The following is a 26,942-nucleotide window of genomic DNA, read 5'->3' as shown; positions in this document are numbered from 1 at the left end:
AGATACGGTATTGGTAGCCGTCCTACCCGGGGACTCCATCCAAATCTTACCCGTCGCGGCCCATACGCACCTCATTCGACCTTTTCCTTTCAAAAACAGTTTTATTTATTTAGGCAACCTTTGGGTTGCTGCCAAATGCTATTTACATCCTAGAACATTTGGATGATAAATCAGCACTGGTCCACCATTGGGAAGTGTGCCGTGTCCTAACATTTCTTTTGAAGAAAAAAAAATGAGGGAGTCACAGAGTGACCAATTATAACGGAATAATTGGCCCTGAAGGACAGACACACTAACATACCGGATATTATACCAAGGTAGTTACAGATACTATGCTTGTTTTACAGAATTCCAGAAGCTCCAGGACCGGAGAAAACAGAGAACACAAAGAAAGAAAAAGGACAGCCATGAGGACTTCTTTCATCGTGCTTAACATCTTTTATTTGGACATTTGGTTGCGCGAGAACGCGGACCCCATTACTTCAAACCCCCCCTGCCGTTAATGTTTCACTGCCCCGCAGTACCGAGGGCCCAGTCACCAGCCACGCTGCATTATCCTGGTGTGCCAAGTTCATAACTTGGTACTCCCTGTCGTACGTTATTGAAGCACTATTAGTGTTGGCAATACTCTGCTGTGCAGTACAGACTATGCGCCTCCGCAAATGGAGAAGGAGAGTGTACTGCGCTCAAACCCCGGTATATCGGATCCAATCCCCTATGTTCGGGTATGACCAGACCCCAGACCCCCGCGACCTATAATACAAAAATAAAGAACAAGCACTTGCGTTTTCCTGTAAATAAAAGATGTACAAAACTACCTGTAACAAGAAAAAAATGTATGATCCTGAGCTTGACTGCCAAGCCAGGAAAGAATATATGGAATGTTATGATTGTTGTTGTATGTTTTAGAGAGATAGGATGATGCAATGCTTGATGAGTGTATTTAGGTAAAATTAGAGGTTCCAATTTTTTATTTTTTTTAGATACATGCCCCTGCCTGACATAGCGCCCTCAAGAATTGTTTAGGTACATTTTTGTGCATAGCTAGGGTCAGAATAGTGGCCATGTAGGAGGTGTGTTCCCCGGTCAGAGAACGGAAACGACAAAATTTATGTGATCCTTCACGCTTCGCGTTAGGATCACAAGGAGGGTCTGTAGCCACCTAAAGTGGCTGATTCCCTATTAATTTGGCCAAAACCCGATTTAAAATGGCTAACCGAAAAGGCTGATGGGAAAAGCAGCCAACAGGACACAAACGGACAGCTGCAGACAGAATAGCGTATTCAGCTCTGGGGAAGTCGGCCCAGATCGATACTCAAGACTATTAGCAGCACATCAACCCAGACATCTGCAGTTTAATCGGCTATCCCCGGGAACAATTGCAACATATTAGCAATTGAATGCCGGGCCAGACCTGTCAGCGCCTGCAGTGGCCGAAACAAAGACAGATGAACGACCACCCCCCGATCGAGGAATCGCCCCATTATTGGAGCATATCGAACCCAGTGGTTGGGAACAAGTCCAATCACTTGGGACTCCGGGTCAAGGGCCGCCCCAAGAGGCGGGAAGCCCCTGGGCCCTATAAAGTGAGGGGCCAAGTTCAGATCTCTCTCCCTTCTTCTCCTGCTCGCGACCTTCGCAAGAACATCGACCAGAAACTGTAAGTTTGACTCCAACGATCGCTACCCGATAAAGACTCCTAGCCATCGACCCGTATCAGGCTTTTGAATCCCGCGGGCCAGATCAGATTCGATAAGCCATTAGTTTCCCTGACCTGGGGGGCCCTTCCTAAAGTTAAGTATTGGCCAATAGTGGTAGGTTTCGATATAGATAGTAGGATTATTGTGTAAGCATTAATTGTTGTATATAATAAATGACCGTTGATTTCAATCTTACTAAGCGGTGTGCTGACTTATTAATCATAACTCGAGCTTGAACCATGTGGCGGTATCAGAAAGATACCCGGCGACTCGTGAGCACAGGTGACATAATCAGAGGTAATAAAACTAAGGCTAAAAAGAGCAACATGGTGTCCATGAAAGAAATAATGCTGTCATCGATGACATGCTTCGGAAAATTTTGGCAGATCGACCGGATTGCAGGCTAAATTCAGCTTTAGCATGGGCAGTACATGCAAAGAATTCATTGCAGATGGTTGGGGGCTATAGTCCTTATCAATTAGTGTTTGGTAGAAATCCTAAAATTCCGTCCATTTTGGATGACCAGCCTCCAGCTTGGGAGGGGACTACAATTAGCTCTGGTTTTGCTGAACATTTAAATGCATTACATAGCAGTAGAAAAGCTTTTTTGGAAGCAGAAGTCTCTGAAACAATTCGCAGAGCTTTAAGACATAACGTACGGCCATTAAATGCTGTTTTTCAGCAAGGAGGCATAGTATACTATAAGAGAGACAATTCTAATGAATGGAAAGGCCCAGGGAAGATCATAGGCATAGATGGCAAAACAACAATTTGCAACATGGTAATCAAACTGTTAGGGTACATTCATCAAGGATAATGGGTACAGATTACAAATTTTCAAATTTAGACAGAGCAGACAGACATGACGAGGAACCAGTCATCTGGTACGCATGTGTTACAGAACTATGAGGACCAATTAACTGATATAGACAGAGTTTCTGTGGAGGAACGCAACACTTCTGATGAATTAGAACAAGCCATTTTTCCGAAAGGGCAACTGCCAAAAGTTGGTACAAAAGTGACATACTTGCCTGAAGGGTCTAGTCAATGGAAGGATGCAACTGTTATTAGTAGAGCAGGGAAGGGCACTAGAAAGTATAAACATTGGTCGAATGTACAGCATTCAGGGGAAGGAGTCAAGACAATGGATTGGGAAAACGAAGTTCAAAAATGGAGGGCACAGAAACGCAGTGCCAGTTCAGATAGTACATCGGATAGTGAACAGGTCCGCAGGAAAAGGTCGAGAACTATTGAAAGGACATCCCACAGCAGAAGGGAAAGATCAAGCAGTAGCAGTACAGAACGAGATACCAGGCGGGAGAGGGGACGTAGTTTATCAAGATCTCGGAACATGAGTAAGACTATGAATACTAATAGGAGTAGAAGCCCACATGCACGTGAAATTTTGGTGGCTTCAAATAAATTAGATGTAAAAGTTATCAAAGAAGCTAAACAGCAAAAATTGCATTGTTGGGAGTGAATTTGGGGTATACACTGAAGTACCGGATAGGGGACAAAGAGCTCTATCCCACAGATGGATTTGCACGGAAAAGGTTCTTAGGAAAGGTTATTTTAAAGATCTTCTTGGCTCTATTAGCCACAAAGGCATGGGAATGCAAATCTATAGATATAAAAGCTGCCTTTTTGCAGGGGCATCAGCTCCAGAGAGACATTTTTCTCCGTCCTCCTAAAGAAGCAGCTAACATAGAAGGGGTACTCTGGAAGTTGAACAAATGTGTATATGGATTAAATGATGCATCTAGAGTCTGGTATTTTTCGGTAAGGTCAGTTTTGTTTTACTGGCACTATAAAGGAAATCTTTCTGGCATTTTTATGATGCATGTTGATGATTTTGTGGGGTGGGACTAGTGATTTTGAAGCTATTGTAATCTCTGGTTTGAGGAAAGAATTCAGGGTTGGAAGTCAGGCTTCCAGTGCATTTAAATATATTGGACTGGAAATCGGAAAGACTAAGTTAGGGGCAACTTTACATCAGCAATCTTATTTGGGAAGCATCAACCCAATAGCAATTAGTCGTGGCCGAGTTTCACAAAACGACGCAATGGTTTCAAAGATAGAAAAAGAGCAACTGCAAAGTTTAATTGGGCAACTGAACTGGTTAGGTAGACAGACTAGACCGGATGTGAGTTTTGATGTCTTAGAGTAGAGTACAAAAATGAATGATCCCAAAGTGGAAGGCATAATAAGAGCAAATAGTGTTGGCCAAACTAAAAATGCAGGAGTGTGTTTTGAAGTTCCCGATTTTAGGTGACCGTAGGCACTTGAAACTCATAGTTTATAGTGATGCGTCCTACGCAAATTTATGTGATGGGGTTTCAAGCGCAGGAGGTTTTATAATTTTCCTTTTGGGGAACAATGGTAAATGTTGCCCGCTTGTGTGGGAAACAAAGAAAATAAGGAGAATGGCAAAAAGCACTTTGGCTGCTGAGACGTTAAGCCTTGTAGAGGTGGTGGATATGGCCTTTTATATAAGTATGATATTGACAGAAATTGGGATTAGGGGATTTGGGTAATATACCTATTGACTGTCACATTGACAATAAATCCCTGTGGGAAAATGTGCACTCTACAAAAAGTGTCAATGAAGAGGCTACGGATAGACATCGCAAGTTTGAAGCAGATGTTGGACAGAGGGGAAATAACAAAAATTAAATGGGTGGACAGGAGCTATCAACTGTCAGACTGTTTTACGAAAAGAGGGGCGAGTTCACAGAAACTTTTGGATATTGTTCATGAAGGGTGCTTGTTTCTGTGACTGTTTTTTTTTTCTTCCTCGTCCAAACAAAAAAAAAGGGGAGAAATCATGTGTGTGTTTTTGAGTTTCTTGAAATTTTGTTTTCACCGAATTTATTTTTTTCTCCAACGAAGGGGAGACTGTTAAGTAATGGGTTAAGAGACATTGCAATTAGTTGTCTCATTTATGTTATGTATCCATTAATTGACACTGATATGTAAAGGGACTTCAGGTGGCCTCTGTCAGGTGATGTATAGTTAAGAGTTTTGTGCAAAGGCTGTTGGAATGAAATAAATGTGTGTTTGTGAAAAAGGAACAAAACTTTAGACTCTTCATATCACAGCAACTATAACGTCTAACATTTGGCTCATTGGAAATGGCAAAAATTCAGTTGCAAATTAAACAAATGGAACAGGAGAAAGAATTAAAGTGGCTGGGATACGAGAGTGAGAGAGAGGAAAGAGAAAGAGAGAGAGAGAGAGAGAGAGAGAGAGAGAGAGGAAAAAGGGGCAGCACGGTAGCATTGTGGATAGCACAATTGCTTCACAGCTCCAGGGTCCCAGGTTCGATTCCGCCTTGGGTCACTGTCTGTGCGGAGTCTGCACATCCTCCCCGTGTATGCGTGGGTTTCCTCCGGGTGCTCCGGTTTCCTCCCACAGTCCAAAGATGTGCGGGTTAGGTGGATTGGCCATGCTAACTTGCTCTTAGTGTCCAAACATTGCCCTTAGTGTTGGGTGGGGTTACTGGGTTATGAGGATAGGGTGGAGGTGTTGACCTTGGGTAGGGTGCTCTTTCCAAGAGCCGGTGCAGACTCGATGGGCCGAATGGTCTCCTTCTGCACTGTAAATTCTATGATAATCTATGATAATGGCAGATGCAAAAACAGAAAATGTTGGACAATCTCAGCAGGTCTGACAGTTTCTGTGGAGAGAATCTGGGTGACACTGTCAAAGCTAGAACTCGAAATAGGATGAGATTTACACCGTTTTGTGTGTGTGTGTGTGTGTGTGTGTGTGTGTGGTGGTGGGGCGGGGATGTCGATGAGCAGTGTCGCTGGATAGGGCATATGACAGGGGCGAGGCTGAGCAGGTTCTTTGGGGTGGAAGACAGGTGTGTGAGGTGCTCGGGGAGCCCAGCAAATCACGCCCATATGTTCTGGGCGTGCCCGGCACTGGATGGGTTCTGGAGGGGCGTTGCGAGGAAGGTGTCTAAGGTGGTGAACACCCGGGTTAAGCCGAGCTGGGGGTTAGCACTATTTGGGGTATCGGACGAGCTGGGCGTGCAGGAGGCGAAAGAGGCCGGTTTTCTGGCCTTTGCGTCCCTGGTAGCCCGGCGGAGGATTCTGCTACAGCGGAAAGATGCAAGGCCCCCCAAGCATGGAAGCCTGGATCAGCGACATGGCAGGATTCATTAAATTGGAGAGGGTAAAATTTGCCTTGAGGGTCTGTGAAAATGTTCTTCAGGCGGTGGCAACCGTTCCTAGACTTTCTAGCGGAACGTTAGGAGGTGGTCAGCAGCAGCAGCAACCTGGAAGGGGGGGGGGGGTGTACTTTGTGTTTACTACTGTGTTTATGTAGTTGTAAGATGTTTATTTATGCGTTCTTTGTTTTTCGTTTTCCTGTAAGGGGGGCGGGGTTTGTTGAAAATATGAAAAAACTTGAATAAAAACATATTTAAAAAAAAAAAGAAAGTGGCACATTAAGAGACCAGAATATGTTAACGGCAAAATAAAGATAAGCAATGTGTCAAAGGACAACGTGGAACAGAAGGCCTTATGTAGAAGTGGGGGAGAGAAGAAAGAGCGAGAAAAAGAGAGAAAGAAGAGAGCAGAGAGAGAGAGAGAGAAAGAGAGCAGAGAGAGAGAGAGAGAGAGAGAAGAGAGCAGAGAGAAAGAGAGAGAGAGAGGAAGAGAGCAGAGAGAGCGAGAAAAAGGAGAGAAAGAAGAGAGGAGAGAGAGAGAGAGAAAGAGAGCAGAGAGAGAGAGAGAGAGAGAAAGAAGAGAGCAGAGAGAGAGAGGAAAGAGAGAGAGAAAGAGAGGAAAGAGAGAGAGAAAGAGAGGAAAGAGAGAGAGAAAGAGAGGAAAGAGAGAGAGAAAGAGAGGAAGGAAAGGAGAGAGGAAGGAAGGGAGAGAGGAAGGAAGGGAGAGAGGAAGGAAGGGAGAGAGGAAGGAAGGGAGAGAGGAAGGAAGGGAGAGAGGAAGGAAGGGAGAGAGGAAGGAAGGGAGAGAGGAAGGAAGGGAGAGAGGAAGGAAGGGAGAGAGGAAGGAAGGGAGAGAGGAAGGAAGGGAGGGAGGAAGGAAGGGAGGAAGGGAGGAAGGGAGGAAGAGAGGAAGGAAGGGAGGAAGAGAGGAAGGAAGAGAGGAAGGAAGGAAGAGAGGAAGGAAGGAAGGGAGGGAGGGAGGGAGGAAGGAAGGAAGGAAGGAAGGAAGGAAGGAAGGAAGTGACAGGAAGGTCTGGGTTCTGCTTGCGGACAGACTGAAGGTGTTCTGCAAAGCGGCCACCCTGTCTGCATTGAGTTGTCCAATGTAGAGTACGTTTGCATTGGGAGCAGTGAATGCAATAGATCAGATTGAAGTGGGTACACGTGACGCACTGTTTCATCTGAAGAGTGTTTATGCCCTTGGATGGTGAGCAGGGAGGTAAAGGGGCCAGGTGTTGCACCTTCTGCGATTGCATGTGAAGGTGCTGTGGGAAGTGGATGAAGTTTGGGGGGAATGGACCAGGTTATCCCAGAGGGAACGGGCACCATGGAATGCTGAAAGGAGATGTGATTGGTGGTGGCATCATGCTGGATTTGGAGGAACAGGCAGAGGATGATCCTTTGAATGTGGAGGTTGGTGGGGTGAAAAGTGAGGACAAGGGGGGCCCTATACTGGTTCTGGGCGGAAGGGGAAGAGGTGTGATAGTTGGTTTGGTGACGGTTGAGAGTCCTGTCAACCACAATGAGTGGGAAACTACGATTAAAAGAAGACATGTCAGCAGCACCATATTGAAAAGTGGCCTACAGCAATGTTCCAATGAAGCACAACTGGTGGCTCACAAACTGGTGGAACAGCGTCACCCTCCCACCACCCCGCAACAGTATAAATCTCATCCTATTTCCAGTTCTCTCTAGTTCTGACGAGTCATCCAGACTCGAAACATTAGCTTTGTTCTCTCTCCTCAGATGCTGTCAGACTTTGAGATTGTCCAGCATTTTCTGTTTTTGTTTGATTCCAGCGTACGCAGTAATTTGCTTTTATGGGAGATGCAAGTTTTTAAAATTCATTTACGGGATTTGGGCTTCGCTGGTCAGGCCAGCATTTATTGCCCATCCCTAGTTGCCCTTCAGAAGATGGTGGTGAATTGCCTTCTTGAACCGCTGCAGTGTCCTCGAGGTGTAGGTACACCCACTGTGCTGTTAGGGAGGGAGATCCAGGATGTTGCCCCAGTGACAGTGATGGAGCAGCAATATATTTCCAAGTCAGAGTGGTGAGTGACTTAGAGGGGAACCTCCAGATGGTGGGGTTCCCAGATATCTGCTGCTCTTGTCCTTCTAGATGGTAGTGGTCGTGGGTTTGGAAGGTGTTATCTAAGGAACCTTGGTGCAACTTGGAGATAGTACACATGTCTGTCACTGTTCGTCGGTGGTAGAGGGTTTGAATGTTTGTGAAAGGGAAGCAATCAAGGGGGTTGCTTTGTCCTGCATGGTGTTGAGCTTCTGAGTGTTGTTGGAGCTGCACTTATCCAGGCAAGTGGAGAGTATTCCTTTACACTCCTAACTTGTGCCTTATAGATGGTGGACAGGCTTTGGAGATCAGGAGGCGAGTTACTCACCGTCGGATTCCGAGCCTTTGACCTGCCCTGTTAGCCACAGTATTAATGTAGCTAGTCCAGTTCAATTTCTGATGAATGGTAACCCCCCAGGATGTTGATTGTGGGGGTTTCAACGATGGTAATGTCATTGAACATCATGGGGTGGTGGTTAGATTCTCTCTTGTAGGAGATGGTTATTGTCTGGTATTTGTGTGGCACGAATATAACTTGCCACTTGTCAGTCCAAGCCTGGATATTGTCCAGGTCTTCCTGCATTCAGACATGGACTGGTTCATTATCTGAGGAGTCGGAAATGATGCTGAACAGTCATCCGCAAACATCCCCACTTCTGACCTTATGATGGAAGGGAGGTAATTGATGAAGCAGTTGAAGATGGTTGGGTCTAAGACACTACCCTGAGGAACTCTTGGCAGTGATGTCCTGGAGTTGAGATGATTGACCTCCAACCACCACAACCATCTTCATTTGTGCCAGGTATGACTCCAACTACTGGCGCGTTTTCCCCGATTCCCATTGACTCCAGTTTAGCTGGGGCTCCTCGATGCCATCCTCGTCAAATGCTGCCTTGAGGTCAAGGGGCAGTCACTCTCACCTCACCGCTGGCATTCAGCTCTTCTTTTTTTTTTTAAAATTAAAAAAAACAAATTTTTTAAAATTTAGATTACCCAATTAAGGGGCAATTTAGCGTGGCCAATCCACCTACTCTGCACATTTTTGGGTTGTGGGGGCGAAACCCACGCAGACACGGGGAGAATGTGCAAACTCCACACGGACAGTGACCCAGGGCCGGGATTGAACCTGGGACCTCAGCGCCGTGAGGCAGCTATGCTAACCACTAGGCCACCGTGCTGCCCTTCATTCAGCTCTTCTGTCCATGTTTGAACCAAGGCTGTAATGAGGTCAGGAGCTGAGTGACCCTGGCAGAACCCAAACTGAGCATCTGTGAGCAAGTTATTACTGTAAGTACCGCTTGATAGCACTGTTGATGACTCCTTCCATCACTTGGCTTATGATGGAGAGTAGACCGATAGAGGTAATTGGCTTGGCTGGATTTGCCTTGTTTCTTGTGTACAGGACATACCTGGGCAATTTTCCACATTGCCGGGTAGATGCCAGTGTTGGCAACAGCATAGCTAAGTGTGCGGCAAGTTCTGGAGCGCAAGTCTTCAGTTCTATTGCCGGGATATTGTCAGGACCCATAGCCTTTGCAGTATCCAGTGCCTTTAGCAGTTTCTTGATATCACGTGAAGTGAATCGTATTGGCTGAAGATTGACATCGGTGATGCTGGGGACTTCCAGAGGAGACAGAGATGGATCATCCACTTGACACTGTCTTTTGCACATACATGCTGGGCTCCTCCATCATTGAGGATTGGGGATATTTGTAGCGCTTCCTCCTCTGGCGAGTTGGTTAATTGACCACCATCATTCACGGCTGGATGTGGCAGGACTACAGAGCCAAGATCTGATGCGTTCATTGTGGAATCGCTTAGCTCTATTACTTATGCTGTTTGGCACACAAGTAGTCCTGAGTTGTAGCTTCACCAGGTCGACATCTCATTATTCGGTATGCCTGCTGTTGCTCCTGGCATGTTCTCCTGCACTCTTCATTGAACCAGGGTTGATGCCCTGGGTTGGTGGTAATGGTAGAATGGGGGATATGCCAGACCATGAGGTTGCAGATTGTGGTTGAATACAATTGTGCTGCTGATGGCCCACAGCACCTCATGGATGCCCAGTATTGAGTTGCTAGATCTGTTCAAAGTCTATCCCATTTAGCACAGTGGTAGAGCCACACAACACGATGGAGGGTATCCTCAATGTGAAGCCGGGACTTTGTCTCCACAAGGACTGAGCGGTGGTCACTTCTTCCGATACTATCATGGACAGATGCATCAGCAGCAGGCAGATTGGCGAGGATGGGGTCAAGTATGTTTTTCCCTCTTGTTGGTTCCCTCACCACCTGCTGCATTCTCAGTCTAGCAGCTATATCCTTTACATCTGGCCAGCTCGGTCTGTGGTGGTACTACCAAGCCATTCTTGGTGATGGACATTGAAGTTCCCCACCCAGAGATATTCTGCGCCCTTGCCACCCTTAGTGCTCCCTCCAAGTGGTGTTCAACATGTAGGAGTACTAATTCATCAGCTGATAGTGGCCGGTACGTGGTAATCAGCAGGAGGTTTCCTTGCCCATGTTTAACCTGAAGACATGAGACTTCATTGGGTCCAGAGTCGATTTTCAGGACTCCCAGGGCAACTCCCTCCCGACTATATACCACTGTGATGCTACCTCTGTTGGAATGGTGATAGTGGTGTCTGGGACATTGTCTGTAAGGTATGATTCTGTGAATCAGGCTGTTGCTTAACTAGTCTGTGAGACAGCTCTCCCAACAAGCCCCCAAATGTTAGTAAGGAGGACTTTGCAGGGTTGGCAGGGCTGGGTTGGCTGTTGTCATTTCCGGAGCCTGGTTCGATGCCTAGTGGTCCATCCGGTTTCATTCCTTTTTTGTGTTTTCGTAGCGGTTGAATACAACTGACTGGCTTGCTAGGCCATTTCAGGGGCATTGAAGAGTCACCCACATTACTGTGGGTCTGGAGTCACATGTGGGTCAGACCAAGTAAGGACGGCAGATTTCCTTCCCTTCAGAACATTAGTGAACCAGACAGGTTCTTATAACAATCAACAATGGTTTCATGATCATCATTAGATATTTTTTTAAGTTTAAATTCCATCACCTGCCGTGGTGGGATTGGAACCTGGGTCTCTGGATTATTAGTCCTGGGACAATACCACTATGCCACCACCTCCCCTAGTTCAATTACCATGTGCTACAGTGGAACCAAGCATCTTCCCACCCAGAAGGGGAAACACAAACAGTCATGCCTCTTGCAGTGGCTAGCCCACAAGAACATTTTCAGATCCCTGGAAAATAGTTTGCTACCTTAAAAAACATATACAGTGAAACCCGGAGAAGAAATAAAGGGATTCCTACTTGAAATGAGGCTGGATACTCTAAACTGAGCTGCCTGGTAGGTCAGACCCAGATCACAAAACAACCCATAATTTAGGTAACTCAGTCAAAATAAAAGCACAGGGAAAGTTGCTACAAGTATAATGCATATTTTGTAAATTCAGACTATACAGTAGGGGTGGTCTTTTAATGTTGGTAATAACCTATATCTATGGGCTAAAGCACAGGGTTTACTGTGTCAAGGCATGCTTGAAGCCAAAATCAGAATCAAGAATTTAAAATATTCCATTCGCCACTACTGATGCTTCTTTTTTTTTTAATATAAATATATTTTATTAAAGTTTTTCGATCAAACAAAAATTTCCCATTTTACAACTTTGTAATAATATATACATTGATCGTTTTTAAAAAATAAATAATATACTAACTAACGGCAACTGCCAACAACAAAATAAGAAACAACAGAAATAGTAACTAAAATAGTAACTCCGTAACATCTAATATAAATAACTAATATATGAACACACACATAAAACCCCTGAGGACCCAAATGAGCCCTCCCCCCCCCTCCCCCCTGGGTTGCTGCTGCTACTTTTCCTATTTTCCCTTATCGCTCTGCAAGATAGTCGAGGAACGGTTGCCACCGCCTGGTGAACCCTTGAGCCGAACCTCTTAGTGCGTACTTTATCCGCTCCAATTTTATGAACCCTGCCATGTCGCCTCCTGCACTCCCGGCTCGTCTGCAACCCCAAATATAGCCAACCCCCAGCCTTGTTCGACCCGGACCCCCACCACCTTTGAAATCACTTTTGCCACACCCACCCAGAACCCATGCAATACCGGACAGGACCAAAACATGTGGGTGTGGTTCGCCGGGCTTCCCGCGCATCTCCCGCACCTATCCTCCACTCCAAAAAATCTACTCAGCCTTGCTCCAGTCATATGCGCCCTGTGTAGAACCTTGAATTGTATCAGGCTGAGCCTGGCACACGAGGACGAAGAGTTTACCCTACTTAGGGCATCTGCCCACAGCCCCTCCTCAATCTCTTCCCCCAGCTCCTCCTCCCATTTTCCCTTCAGCTCCTCTACCATCGTCTCCCCCTCGTCTCTCATTTCCCTATATATATCTGACACCCTACCATCACCCACCCATGCCCCCGAAATCACTCTGTCCTTGATCTCTTGCGCCGGGAGCTGCGGAAATTCCCTCACCTGTTGCCTCACAAATGCCCTCACTTGCATATAGCGAAATGCATTCCCAGGTGGCAACCCATATTTTTTGGTCAGTGCTCCCAGACTCGCGAACGTCCCGTCTAAGAACAAGTCCTTCAATTTCGCAATTCCTGCTCGCTGCCAAGATTTAAATCCCCCATCTATCCTTCCCGGGACGAACCTATGGTTGTTCCTTATCGGGTACCACACTGAGGCACGTCACTCCCTTATGTCGTCTCCACTGCCCCCAAATTTTCAGAGTTGCCACCACCACTGGGTTTGTGGTGTACTTTTTCGGGGAGAACGGTAACGGCGCCAGTGCTTTTAGACTAGTTCCCCTACAGGACGCCATCTCCAGTCTTTTCCACGCCGCTCCTTCCCCTTCCCTCATCCACTTACATATCACTGACACGTTGGCGGCCCAATAATAATCACTTGGACTCGGCAGTGCCAGTCCCCCTCTGTCCCTACTGCGCTGCAGGAACCCCCTCTTTACTCTTGGGGTCTTTCCAGCCCACACAAAGCTCATAATACTCTTGTCCACCTTCTTAAAAAAGGCCTTTGTAATCAGTACAGGGAGGCACTGGAACACAAAAAGAAACCTCGGAAGGACCACCATTTTAACCGCCTGCACCCTGCCCGCCAATGACAGGGGCGCCATGTTCCACCTCCTAAAGTCCTCTTCCATCTGCTCTACCAGTCGTGCCAAGTTAAGCTTATGCAAGGTTCCCCAGTTCCTGGCCACCTGGATCCCTAAATACCGGAACTCCCTTGTTACCCTCCTCAACGGTAAATCGTCTATTCCCCTGCCCTGTTCCCCGGGGTGCATCACAAACAGTTCACTCTTCCCCATTTTCAATTTATATCCTGAAAATTCTCCAAACTCCCTGAGTGTCTGCATTATCTCAGGCATCCCCTCCACTGGGTCCGCGACATACAACAACAAATCATCCGCGTATAATGACACCCGATGCTCTTCTCCTCCTCTAAGTACCCCCCTCCACTTCCTAGAGCCCCTCAGCGCTATGGCCAGTGGCTCAATTGCCAACGCAAACAGTAACGGGGACAGGGGACATCCCGGTCTTGTATCCCAATAGTCGGAAGTGGTCAGATCGTTGCCTATTTGTAATCACACTTACCACCGGGGCCCTGTACAGGAGCTGAACCCATCTAATGAACCCCTCTCCAAATCCAAATCTCCTCAGTACTTCCCACAGGTAGTCCCACTCCACTCTATCAAATGCTTTCTCTGCATCCATCGCCACCACTATCTCCGCCTCCCCCTCCGGTGGGGGCATCATCATCACCCCCAGCAGCCTCCGTATATTAGCATTCAATTGCCTCCCTTTAACAAACCCCGTTTGATCATCATGCACCACCCCAGGGACACAGTCCTCTATCCTCGTCGCCATCACCTTGGCCAAAAGCTTGGCATCTACGTTCAAGAGGGAAATAGGCCTGTATGACCCGCACTGCAGCCGTCTCTTTTCAGGATCAGCGATATCGTCGCCTCCGACATAGTCGGGGGTAGTATCCCCCTTTCCCTAGCCTCATTAAAGGTTCTCGTCAGAAGTGGGGCCAGCAGGTCCACGTATTTCCTATAGAACTCCACCGGGAACCCATCCGGTCCCGGGGCCTTCCCTGCCTGCATATTCCCAATTCCTTTTACCACCTCCTCCACCTCAATCTGCGCTCCCAGTCTTGTCATCTCCTGTTCCTCAACCTTCGGGAACTCCAGCTGGTCTAGGAAACGCATCATTCCCTCTTTCCCTTCCGGGGGTTGAGCCTTATATAGCCTCTCGTAAAATACCTTAAACACCCCGTTCACCCTCTCCGCTCCCCGTCCCATCTTTCCCTCCTCGTCTCTAACCCCTCCGATCTCTCTCGCCGCCCCCCTCTTCCCAAGTTGTTGGGCCAGCAGCCGGCTCGCCTTCTCTCCATATTCATACTGCACTCCGTGCCTTCCTCCATTGTGCCTCCGCCTTACCCGTGGTCAACAAGTCAAAGTCCGTGTGCAATCTCAGTCTTTCCCTGTATAGCCCTTCATCTGGAGCCTCCGCATATTGCCTATCCACCCTCAAAATCTCCCTCAACAATCTCTCCCTTTCTTTACCCTCTTGTTTCCCCTTATGGGCCCTTATGGAGATCAGCTCCCCTCTAACAACCGCCTTCAGCGCCTCCCAGACCACTCCCACCTGGACCTCTCCGTCATCATTAATCTCTAGGTACCTTTCAATACATCCCCTCACCCTTACACATACCCCCTCGTCCGCCAACAGTCCCATATCTAATCTCCAGAGTGGGTGCTGTTCCTTTTCCTCTCCTACTTCCAGATCTACCCAATGTGGGGCATGATCTGAAATGGCTATAACCGAACACTCCGTTCCTGCCACCTTCGGGATCAGCGCCCTTCCCAGGACAAAGAAGTCTATCCGGGAGTACACTTTGTGGACATGGGAGAAGAAGGAATACTCTTTACTCCTTGGCCTAGTAAATCTCCAGGGATCCACTCCTCCCATCTGCTCCATAAAGCCCTTAAGCACCTTGGCCGCTGCCGGCCTCCTCCCGGTCCTAGATCTGGACCGGTCCAGCCCTGGGTCCAGCACCGTGTTGAAGTCCCCCCCCCCATTACCAACTCTCCCATCTCCAGGTCCGGGATGCGCCCCAACATACGCTTCATAAAGTTCGCGTCATCCCAGTTCGGGGCATATACATTCACCAGCACCACCGCCTCACCTTGCAATCTGCCACTCACCATCACGTATCTACCCCCACTGTCCGCCACTATGGTCTTCGCCTCAAACAATACCCATTTCCCCACCAGTATTGCCACCCCTCTATTTTTCACATCCAAGCCCGAGTGGAATAACTGTCCCACCCATCCTTTTCTTAATCTGACCTGATCCGCCAGTTTCAGGTGCATCTCCTGAAGCATGACCACGTCTGCCTTTAGCTTCTTTAGGTACACAAGTACCCTTGCCCTCTTAATCGGCCCATTCAACCCTCTCACGTTCCACGTGATCAACCGGGTTGGGGGGCTCTTTACCCCCCCCCCCCCCTCGTCGACTAGCCATCCCCTTTTTTAGACCAGCTCCTCACCCGGGTTCCCACACACCTGCTTATCCCCCCGGCGGCGCCCTCCCACCCCATAACAGCTCCCCATTCCCCTTAGCAGCAGTAACCCAGTTAAACCCCCCCCCCCCGCTAGATCCCTCTCTAGCTTAGTTGCTCCCCATATTGCTTCCAGAAGTCAGCAAACTCTGGCTGACCTCGGCTTCCCCAGTTTATCCTTAGCCTCCCATTATGTGAGGCCCCCTCCTTCCTGCGCCCCCTTTTCCCGCCACAATTTCCATAGCGCAGGAACAAAGCCCGCGCTTCCCTCTCGGCCCCGCCCCTGATGGCGCAGCTCCCTCTCCTTCCCCCTCCCCTTCCCCACCGGCGCCCACATTTCTTCGTGTGTGTCCCCTTCGAGCGGAAAGAACATTTTCCCCCATCTGATTCACAGTCCCTTACCACCACCTCACTACTTCATTTCAAACACTCTTTCTCCAATCTAGTCCAACTTCTCCTCTTCAATAAATGTCCACGCCTCTTCTGCCGTCTCGAAGTAGTGGTGTTTACCCTGGTATGTAACCCACAGTCTTGCCGGCTGCAACATTCCGAACTTCACTTTCCTCTTGTGGAGCACCGCCTTGGGGACCGATTGAAACTCGCCTCCTTCTCCCCACCTCCGCACTCCAATCCTGATACATGCGGATCACCGCGTTCTCCCACCTGCTGCTCCGTGTCTTTTTTGCCCATCTCAGGACCATCTCCCTGTCCTTGTAGCGGTGGAACCTCACCACTATTGCTCGAGGTATTTCTCCTGCCTTTGGTCTTCTCACGAGGACTCGGTACGCTCCCTCCACTTCCAGGGGGCCCGTCGGGGCCTCAGCTCCCATTAGGGTATGAAGCATCGTGCTCACATACGCCCCTACGTCGGCTCCCTCTGCCCCTTCGGGAAGACCCAAGATTCTCAAGTTCTTCCTCCTCGAGCTATTTTCCAGGGCTTCCAGTCTCTCCATACACCTCTTATGCAGTGCCTCGTGCGTCTCCGTCTTCACCACCAAGCCCTGTATCTCGTCCTCATTTTCGGCAGCTTTTGCCTTCACTCCACGGAGCTCCATCTCTTGGGTCTTCTGCGCCTCCTTTAACCCCTCAATCGCCAGCAGCATCGGCGCCAGCACCTCCTTCTTGAGCTCCTCCACACATCGCCGGAGGAACTCCTGCTGTTCCAGGCCCCATACCAACTGGCCTCCCTCCGCCGCCACCTTGCTTCTCACTTCTCTTCTTTGCCGCTGCTCCAGAGGATCCTCCGCAATCTGGCCACTATTATCTCTTCTGTCCATTCACATCCGGGGGGACTCCCTTCTATGTCGCCTCACAGTGGGTTTAGCCTTCGAAAATTGCCGTTGGGGCTCTCGATAAGAGCCCAAAAGTCCGTTAAAACGGGAGGTGCCGAAACGTGCGACTTAGCTGGTCATCGCCGCACCCAGAAGTCACTACTGAAGCTTCTTAACTCACAAGGACAAACTCTCAACAAACTATACACATACAAAATTGGCAACTGATGGCTATTTTAAAAAAAACAGCAAGTGGCAACTGGTAGTTTGAAAAATGTAGTTGGCAACAATTTACATGCCGATGGTTTGCACCTCAAAATAAAGAAGCTCCTCACACTACACAGACAGCAGAATAACTGGGGCGACTGGCTCAGTCACATTGTCATTACTGGTCAGTTTACAACGACAGTCAACTACAATTCTGCACAAAGTTACAAAATCAGCTTTTGAAAGTGTAACTTTAACCCGAGTTAGTTTGTTTACAGGAATTTTTTTTTAATTCTGAGGGCAACAGTCCCCAAAACCCTTATTGAGCTACATTCTGAGGAACATTTACACGCCTTACAGAATGGTGAACCTACACTTCCCATTATAAATTCTAGTTGTCAAATGTGCAGACGTCTGTCAAATGATTAATGAATTGTGCAACAACCCATTTGCCATCACCATTGAGGATTTGAAAACCACTGGATTTTGGATTGCTAGATGCAAGCAATCTTTCTCTTCTTTTCCTACTGCAACTAGGATCCTCAATTGTTATTGAAAATATGGAAAGATGTGTCATTTGAAACATGGAAGTCTGGCAATATCTGGTCTGAGAGAAACATGAGAGGATACAGGGAAAGATCCCATGAAGGGTTAACAGCAGCTGTCAGGGAAGGATTGTAAAATGCAGATATCCTTGGTCAAGCAGGCTTAGCAAACAAGACAAACAGGATTTTGAATGAAGCCAAAAACAATGGCTCACATCTTCATTGAAAGTAACTATCTTAGTAAGGATCTGGAAAAGAATGGATGAGCTTCAGTTGAACTTGGTGATAATTCTAAGTGTGAAAATTTGCTAATACCAGGTAAATTAAAGAAAACTGGAGGCTATCAGTCTACGAGAAACATAATTCAAAGCCAAAATCAAAGTCAAAATTGAGCTGAGGACACAATTGGAAAATAAAACTATAGAAATGACAGGAATTAAAAGTAACATTTTTTGAAGTCAAAGCATTTTGAACATCACAAAGGAAACAATGTAATCAGATCTATGAGATGAAGTCATGTCAAAATGAATACTTAGTTGGATTAAAAGGTTTAGATCAAAGATGCTTTTTACAATCAAAGAAAATACGAGTTACTTTACAATAACATCATAAAAACGTAATTGTTAGAAAGCGAATATAAACCGAGAGACCAGGGCAGGAAGAACCAGAACAACAACCAGAACTCAGAGAGAGAGAGAGAGAGAGAGAGGGGAGAAGCAGAGACAGATTATAATCAGTTCGGCCATGGGAAATGGACAGGGCATAGCAGCAGAGCTAAAATAGCTAATACATCTAAGGAAGACTAGAATTTAAAGAGTTTGCAGATTCAGCTCAGAGCCAGCTCTCATATCGCGGTACATGGGAAAGGTAGGACACAGCAACTGAGCTAAACAGTGAATACATCTAAAGAAGACCAGATTTTAAAAAGAAGATTGATTGTCAAGTTGAGCCGGAAGGTCCCTTCAACCAACCAGAAGGATCCAGAAGCAAGATCTTTTTACTTTTCTGTAAAGACAGTGATTGCATCTTTTGAAAAGAGGGAAAAATATATAAAAATAAAATAACTTAAAGTTTTAACCTGATACAGTGGTTATTAGTCTACTTTACTTACTTAGCAATGCGGGACCCAGGATCGATGCTAAGTGGTAAGTAGATGAAATCTTCGGTGAAGGTATGGGTTATACCGGGGGATAACTTGAAAATATAGTTTGACCTGAATAGCACCCACTGAAGCTTGCATCGGAGTCGGGGAGTGAGAATCCCTGATCACCATTTAGAATGTCGGCCCTTTTTGGTATAGGGGGACTTCTAAGAATAGTGGTGAGTTTTCAAAAACACAACGTAGGCCCAAGGTGGAGGTAAGAGGAGTGTAGTCTTAGCCTTTGACGTAACTTGTATATAGAGTATTGTGCATATAGTGGCAATTGAGTTTACCTAATCATGTATCCAGTGAAGTGGGGTGACTACAAATCTAGGCAAAGTACTTTCAGGCGGGCAAGTATTCCGAATCAGAAAAATGATTTCAATGTGGCATATGGGTTTTATTCTGATTAATGATCTGCTTCCTGTGGCTCAATAATTGCTTTTGTTTATAAATTCAAATATTGAAAAGAGGGGCTCAGACCATGCACAGAGGGGAGTCTAGCTTCTGTAGAATATTCTCTTTAGTCTTCACCCTCCAAGCTATATTTTCACAAAATAACAAGGGTTGCCATTAATTGTTGCTTTTAAATGGATATCAATTACTAATTTGAACTGGGTAATGCCATGATCACTGTATTTTTCCTGCTTGTGGATGTGTAACAGTTTTGGTATTTCTTTATGTTACCTGGCCTCGATATGGTTATCACTTTAGAGATTAACACACTATTGGTCATTATGTTATATTTACTTGCCTGTGCTTTCAATACACCCAAGTGTACAATTTCCTTTTATACTTAGCAGTTAGGGAAGGGATGATATAAGACCATAAAACATCGGAGCGGAAGTAAGGCCATTCGGCCCATCGAGTCCACTCCACCATTCAATCATGGCTGATTTCAACTCCATTTACCCACTCTCTCTCCATAGCCCTTAATTCCTTGAGAAATCAAGAATTTATCAACTTCTGTCTTAAAGACACTCAACGTCCCGGCCTCCACCGCCCTCTGTGGCAATGAATTCCACAGACCCACCACTCTCTGGCTGAAGAACTTTCTCCTCATCTCTGTTCTAAAGTGACTCCCTTTTATTCTAAGGCTGTGCCCCCGGGTCCTAGTCTCCCCTGCTAATGGAAACAACTTCCCTACGTCCACCCTATCTAAGCCATTCATTATCTTGTAAGTTTCTATTAGATCTCCCCTCAACCTCCTAAACTCCAATGAATATAATCCCAGGATCCTCAGACGTCCATCGTATGTTAGGCCTACCATTCCTGGGATCATCCGTGTGAATCTCCGCTGGTCCCGCTCCAGTGCCAGTATGTCCTTCCTGAGGTGTGGGGCCCAAAATTGCTCACAGTATTCTAAATGGGGCCTAACTAATGCTTTATAAAGCTTCAGAAGTACATCCCTGCTTTTATATTCCAAGCCGCTTGAGATAAATGACAACATTGCATTTGCTTTCTTAATTACGGACTCAACCTGCAAGTTTACCTTTAGAGAATCCTGGACTAGGACTCCCAAGTCCCTTTGCACTTCAGCATTATGAATTTTGTCACCGTTTAGAAAATAGTCCATGCCTCTATTCTTTTTTCCAAAGTGCAAGACCTCGCACTTGCCCACGTTGAATTTCATCAGCCATTTCTTGGACCACTCGCCTAAACTGTCTAAATCTTTCTGCAGCCTCCCTACCTCCTCAATGCTACCTGCCCCTCCACCTATCTTTGTATTATCGGCAAACTTAGCCAGAATGCCCCCAGTCCCATTATCTAGATCGTTAATATATAAAGAGAAGACTTCCGGTTGCGACCATGCCTGAATAGGTCGCAAGTTCGGCAGCTCCCGCCGGGAACAGACTTTAGGGCTCTCTAGAGGGGCCCCAACGGAACTTGTTCGACGGCTTCCAGTGTGGGAAGGTGACAGCAAGGTCCCCCCGACAGTATATGGATTGGACCAGGAGTGGAGCGGTGAAAAAAGGGATCTTGGAGCAGCGAAAAGTGAGAGGGAGAAAAAGCAAGATGGCGGCGGGTGGAGACCAAGCAGCATGGGCGCAGCGGCCGCAGGAGTTTCTTAAACGCTGCTTTGAGGAGCTGAAGACAGAAATGCTGGCGCCAATGAAGGCGGCAATTGAGAAGCCAGTGGAGACCCAGAGGGCCCAGGGGGCGGCGATCCGGGAGGTGCGGCAGAAAGCCTTGGAGAACGAGGATGAGATCTTGGGCCTGGTGGTGAAGGTGGAGGCACACGTGGCGCTGCACAAGAGGTGGGCGGAAAGATTTGAGGACCTGGAGAATAGGTCGAGGAGGAAGAATCTTCGGATTCTGGGTCTCCCTGAAGGAGTTGAGGGGCCCGATACCGGGCCTTATGTGAGCACGATGCTCAATTCGCTGATGGGTGCGGGAGTCTTCCCAAGCCCCCGGAGCTAGATGGGGCTCATCGGGTCCTGGCAAGGAGACCCAAGGCCAACGAGCCGCCAAGAGCTGTCGTGGTGAGGTTTCACCGCTTTATGGATAGAGATTGTGCCACGAGATGGGCCAAGAAAGAGCGGAGCAGCAGGTGGGAGAACACGGAGATCCGAATCTACCAGGACTGGAGTGCAGAGGTGGCCAAGAAGAGAGCTGGCTTTAATCGGGCCAAGGTGGTGCTCCATCGGAAGGGGGTGAAGTTCGGTATGCTGCAGCCAGCGCGATTGTGGGTCACATTCCAAGATCGGCACCACTATTTTGAAACGCCTGAGGAGGCTTGGAGCTTTATACAGACTGAAAAGTTGGACTCAAATTGAGGGTCTGTGGTTGTGGGGGGATGTCTGCTGTATATATGGTTTTAACTACGTGTAGGGAATGTTCCCTTGGTTGGGTGCTGGATGGGGATGGGTGAAGGGATTTGATGGGGAGACTGTGGGAGAGTGTGGGCGCCGGTGTTGGAGGGAGGGGAGGCCCGGGGATGGCGGAATTGAGATAAGGCCGCAAAAGGAGCTGCGGCAGAGGGGGCGGGGCCGGCTCAGGAAAGCACGGGCTTTTTCCCACGTTAGGGAAGGATGGCGGTGGGGGTCGGAGGAGCGCGCACTGACTGCTAGGGAGGAGGGGGGGATTCCCACACTGGGGGGGGGGGTCGATGGGAAGGCGGGAGAGGCCAGGGTCAGCAGGAGTCAGCTGACTTATGGGAGTGTTATGGGGGGAGCAAAAGAGCTAGATATGGATCGGGGGCGGGGGTGGGGGGGGGTGGGTTACTGCTGCATTGGCCAATAGGGAACTGGAAATAGGAGAGGTGGTCGGGGCACGGGTCCGCCGTCTGGGGGACTGGAGGGTTCAGGAGGCGCGGGCACGTGACTGGCCTAGAAAAGGAGATGGCTAGTCGGCAGGAGGGGGCGGTGAGAAGCCCCCCAATCCGGCTGATAACTTGGAATGTGAGGGGCCTGAATGGGCCAGTTAAGAGGGCCCGAGTGTTCGCGCACTTAAAGGGACTGAAGGCAGACGTGGTCATGCTTCAGGAGACACATTTGAAGGTGGCAGACCAGGTCAGGTTAAGAAAGGGATGGGTAGGACAGGTATTCCATTCGGGGCTGGATGCGAAGAACAGAGGGGTTGCAATACTGGTGGGGAAGCGGGTGTCGTTTGAGGCCAAGAATATTGTAGTGGATAATGGAGGTCGATACGTGATGGTGAGCGATAGATTGCAGGGGGTGTGGTTGGTACTGGTAAACGTATACGCCCCGAACTGGGATGATGCCGGGTTTATGAAGCGCATGCTGGGTCGGATTCCGGACCTGGAGGCAGGAAGCTTGATAATGGATAATGGGGGGGGGGGGGGGGGGGGGGGGGGGGGGGGGGGGGTGTGATTTCAACACGGTGCATTAGATCGCTCCAGATCCAAGACGGGGAAGAGGCCGGCTGCGGTCAAGGTGCTTTGGGGGTTTATGGACCAGATGGGGGGAGCGGATCCATGGAGGTTTGCTGGGCCCCTGGCCAGGGAATTCTCATTCTTTTCCCATGTACATAGAGCCTACTCCCAGATAGATTTTTTTGTTCTGAGCAGGGTGCTAATCCCGAAAGTGGAAGGAACGGAGTATTCGGCCATAGCCGTCTCAGACCACGCCCCGCACTGGGTGGAGCTGGAGTTAGGAGAGGAGCGGGACCAGCGCCCGCTGTGGCATCTTGATGTGGGATTACTGGCGGATGAGGAGGTGCGGGGGAGGGTGCGGGGGTGCATTGAGAGATACTTGGAGGCCAATGACAACGGAGAGGTGCAGGTGGGGGTAGTCTGGGAGGCGTTGAAGGCGGTGGTCAGGGGAGAGTTAATCTCCATTAGGGCCCACAAGGCGAAGGGAGAGGGAGAGGTTGGTGGGGGAGATCTTTTTTTTTAAAAAATATGTTTATTAAGAATTTTTCAACAAAATTTTCAACCATGCAAACGCCCCCCCCCGTAACAAAAAGAAAAGAAAAGTCGCATAGCAAGACAAACATATCAAATCAACATAATACAGAACTTTGTACATTGGATTCCTCCCGCACATATCAACTTTCCTGAACATTTATGTATTTTCTTGCTCGAGTGCCCCCAGGAAAACCCCCCTTCCCCGTCCATCCTTCTCACCCCCCACCCCCGGGTTGCTGCTGCTGTTGACCGAACTTCATCTAACGCTCCGCGAGATAGTCTAGGAACGGTTGCCACCGCCTGGCGAACCCCTGCGCAGACCCTCTCAAGGCAAACTTTATCCTCTCCAACTTGATAAACCCTGCCATGTCATTTATCCAGGCTTCCACACTGGGGGGCTTCGCATCTTTCCACACTAACAAGATCCTTTGCCGGGCTACCAGGGACGCAAAGGCCAGAATGCCGGCCTCTTTCGCCTCCTGCACTCCCGGCTCGTCCACCACTCCAAATAGTGCTAGCCCCCAACTTGGCTTGACCTGGACTTTCACCACCTTAGATATAGTTCTCGCAACACCCCTCCAGAACCCATCCAGTGCCGGGCACGACCAGAACATATGGGCATGGTTCGCCGGGCTTCCTGAGCACCTCCCACATCTGTCCTCCACCCCAAAGAACCTGCTCAGCCTCGCCCCAGTCATATGCGCTCTGTGAATAACCTTAAACTGTATCAGGCTAAGCCTGGCGCATGAGGAAGAAGAATTAACCCTACTCAGGGCATCAGCCCACAGACCCTCTTCAATCTCCTCCTCCAGCTGGATCGGGCTCATCGGTCGTGGAGGCCTGTACCAAAGGCGAGTGATCCGCCAAGGGCAGTGACTCTGTGCTTCCGTAGGTACAGTGTGAAGGAAAAGGTCCTGAGCTGGGCCAAGCAGAAGCGGGTGGTGCAGTGGGCTGGAGCTGGTATACGTGTATACCAGGACTTTACGGTGGAGCTGGCAAGGATGCGGGCTGCCTTCAACCGGGTGAAGAGGGCACTGTACATTAGCAAGGTGCTGTGCGGCATTGTATATCCAGCGAAGCGGAGGGTGACTTACAAGCTCAGGGACTTTTATTTTGGAACGGCGGAAGCAGCGGAGGAGTTTGCGAAAGCAGAAGGACTGTGGCAGAACTGACAAATTGAGAAATGGCCATGTGCCGATGTAACCTCATGACTGTATTTTCTTCTTTTTGTATCACTGCGCGCGGGTGTAGAGACTAAAGGAGCCAATGTGGTATATATTTGGACAAGGGAAGGGACGGGACTTTCACTCGAAATGAGGGTTCTTTGGGATGTAGGTTGATATGCGGGGTTTGTGTGCTAAAAGGGGATCTTTGGGCTTTCCTGGGGCCGGGCAAGTGGGAAAGGGACCCGGGCGGGGGCCTCCACGCTGGCCGGTTTAAGCCGGCCAGTGAACGGGAGTGAGGGGCTGCGGCCATCGGAGCCTGGCAGAACAGGGTCCGAGTGGTCTAGCCGGGGTGGAAAGTTGGGGGGGGGGGGGGGGGGGGGAAGGAACCGAGGTTGGGAGGAGTTTTCCAAGAGGCAGTGCACGGGAGGAGCTGGAGACCTTTTGGGGGGGGGGGGGGGGGGGGGGGGGGGGGGTAAGATTAAGGGTGACTACGGGTAATCCCTGATTCCTTTTTGTCATTTATTTATGTAAACATGCGGGTTGATGTTTGGGGGTTGGTGGGTAGATGGGGTCGTTGTTATTATGGGGACTGACATATCTTGCTGATTATTGTTTATTGTTGATGGATGTAAATGTGGGAGAAAAGGTGAAAAAGGAGAATACATTTTTTTTTAAAAATAAAAAATATAGCACCTTTAATTCTCTATTGACCGTCCCTTTTTGTTTTCTTAGTGTGGTGGACCTTGGTTTACTGAGCCTTTCCATACACTGTGTCATATTTTGTGAGATGGGGACTATCGTAACCTCTCCTGAGTTCTGTCTTTTCGTGCTTAACTCTTGACCATAATACTGCAAAGGCACTAGGTACAAGTGATTTTTCGTCAAGGATCACAATATCAAACAATAAAAACTCAGCAGGTCTGGCAGCATCTATAAGGAGAGAAAATAAGAGTTAACGTTGAGTCCTTTGGCTCTTTGTCAGAACTGACGAATCCAAAGGACTCAAAATGTTAACTCTATTTTCTCTCCTTTCAGATGCTGCGAGCCCTGCTGTGTTTTTCAAGTATCCTCTGTTCTTGTTTCAGATTTCAGCATCCACAGCATTTTGCTTATTTTAGTATCAAATAATATGTTGCTTGAAGGACACTCAAAACTGACCTGATAGAGTTTGAAACTGCGCTTGCAATTCGACACACAGTAACCAATCTCAGGAATGAATTCATTCTCTTTTAGAGCTCAACGTTTGGTTCTCGGAATAGCAATTTACAAAGATTCCTGATCTAATCAGGGTACTGTTAAATTGGCTGGTGACTACCAATTTATTGACCTCTGAAAGGTTCAAACTGGTTACGACCAATACTCAAGACACCAGGACCAATGCCTTCCAGTTAAACCCTTTCAAAATCAGACACCCCGATGTACTTCATTATCAATACTTGCCCATCAAAAATATTTGCCCAAGATTTATCCTTTTTACAAGCTCTATTTATGTAAAAAGTCATGCTTTTACAGAATGGGAGAGTAATTCAATAACTTTCCTGACAGCAACAGGTGGTGTCATTGAAAAGTCTTGAAGCGGGTGAGTGAAAACGTATCAAAACACATTACTACAAAAGCAATATGTTGCAGATGCAGGAAATACGAAATTAAAACAGAAAATGCTTGAAATACTCAGCAGGACTGTCAGAATCCGTGAAGAGAGAAAAAAAAGTTAATGCTGCTGGTTATCTCAAAAAATGATTGTTCTTTACACATTACCAGCGTTTGCGCAGTTGAGGGAGTGCCCCCACCAGCTGGTCTCACTTTAGTCGTCTTACTTAGAGCTTTCTTCTGTTGTAAAGCAATTTTATATTTAGATTCAGCATTACGATATTCCTTATCATGAAAGAGAGAATCTGCATGGTAGACAAGTAGTTGATACTTCTGCACTGGGGAGAATAATTCTCTAAGAGCAAAGAACAAACAAAGCATAATTAGTACATCTGTGAAATAACTTGCAGTCCCAATAAATATATTAGGATTTTTCTTGTATGAACAGCATAAGATTGGTCACCAAGATCACAACTACTTATCTATCCTCAATTTCCCTTGAGAAGATGGTGGTGAGCTGTCTTCTAGGACTGTTACAGCTCATGTGGTCTAAGTACCGCCACAATACCCTTTCCTCATCCTACAAGTGCACATAGTACAGTAGTCCAAAATGCAGCTTCCCCAGAAAATTTTAAACAATCAATAAATTTTAAAAAGGCCTTTGGGACAACAGGTAAAGTAAAACATCAAATGTCAATCAAGGTACAAAAATAGTAGAAAATGTAATGCTGTTTTTACAAGTGTCGTTGGAGCTGTACTCATCCAGGCAAGAGAAGAGTATTCCATTACACTCCTGACTTGCGCCTTGTAGGTGGTGGACAATTGTTTCATGGTCACCATTACTGAAAATAATTGAATTCAAACTCCATCACCAGCTGTGGTGACATTTGAACCCTTGCCAGAGCATTAGTCTTAGCTAATGGATTACTAGCCCAGTGATGTTATCACTACACCACTGTCTCCCCATATGCTACATTTAGGGTGCAAAGGAGATTTACCAGGATGCTGCCTGGTTTGCAGGATAGGTCTTATGAGGAAAGGTTGAGGGAGCTAGAGCTTTTCTCTTTGGAGCGGAGGAGGCTGAGAGG

General features: G+C 47.8%; 1 protein-coding gene across 2 annotated transcripts in view; it reads right to left on the bottom strand.

Moving 5' to 3' along the window:
• anapc7 (anaphase promoting complex subunit 7) overlaps window positions 1-26,942 on the bottom strand; it is an 82,297-nt gene that overhangs the window by 44,670 nt on the left and 10,685 nt on the right. For both annotated transcript variants that reach the window (XM_072495072.1, XM_072495077.1), the window contains exon 2: window positions 26,023-26,209. In XM_072495072.1, the coding sequence (XP_072351173.1) occupies window positions 26,023-26,209 (187 nt within the window). The remainder of the gene's footprint in view (window positions 1-26,022; window positions 26,210-26,942) is intronic.

This window comes from Scyliorhinus torazame, chromosome 1 (assembly GCF_047496885.1).
Source record: "Scyliorhinus torazame isolate Kashiwa2021f chromosome 1, sScyTor2.1, whole genome shotgun sequence".
In the NCBI taxonomy this organism is placed as follows: domain Eukaryota; kingdom Metazoa; phylum Chordata; class Chondrichthyes; order Carcharhiniformes; family Scyliorhinidae; genus Scyliorhinus; species Scyliorhinus torazame.
Note: the sequence above shows the minus strand (reverse complement) of the source record. Positions and strands in the feature narration are given on the sequence as shown.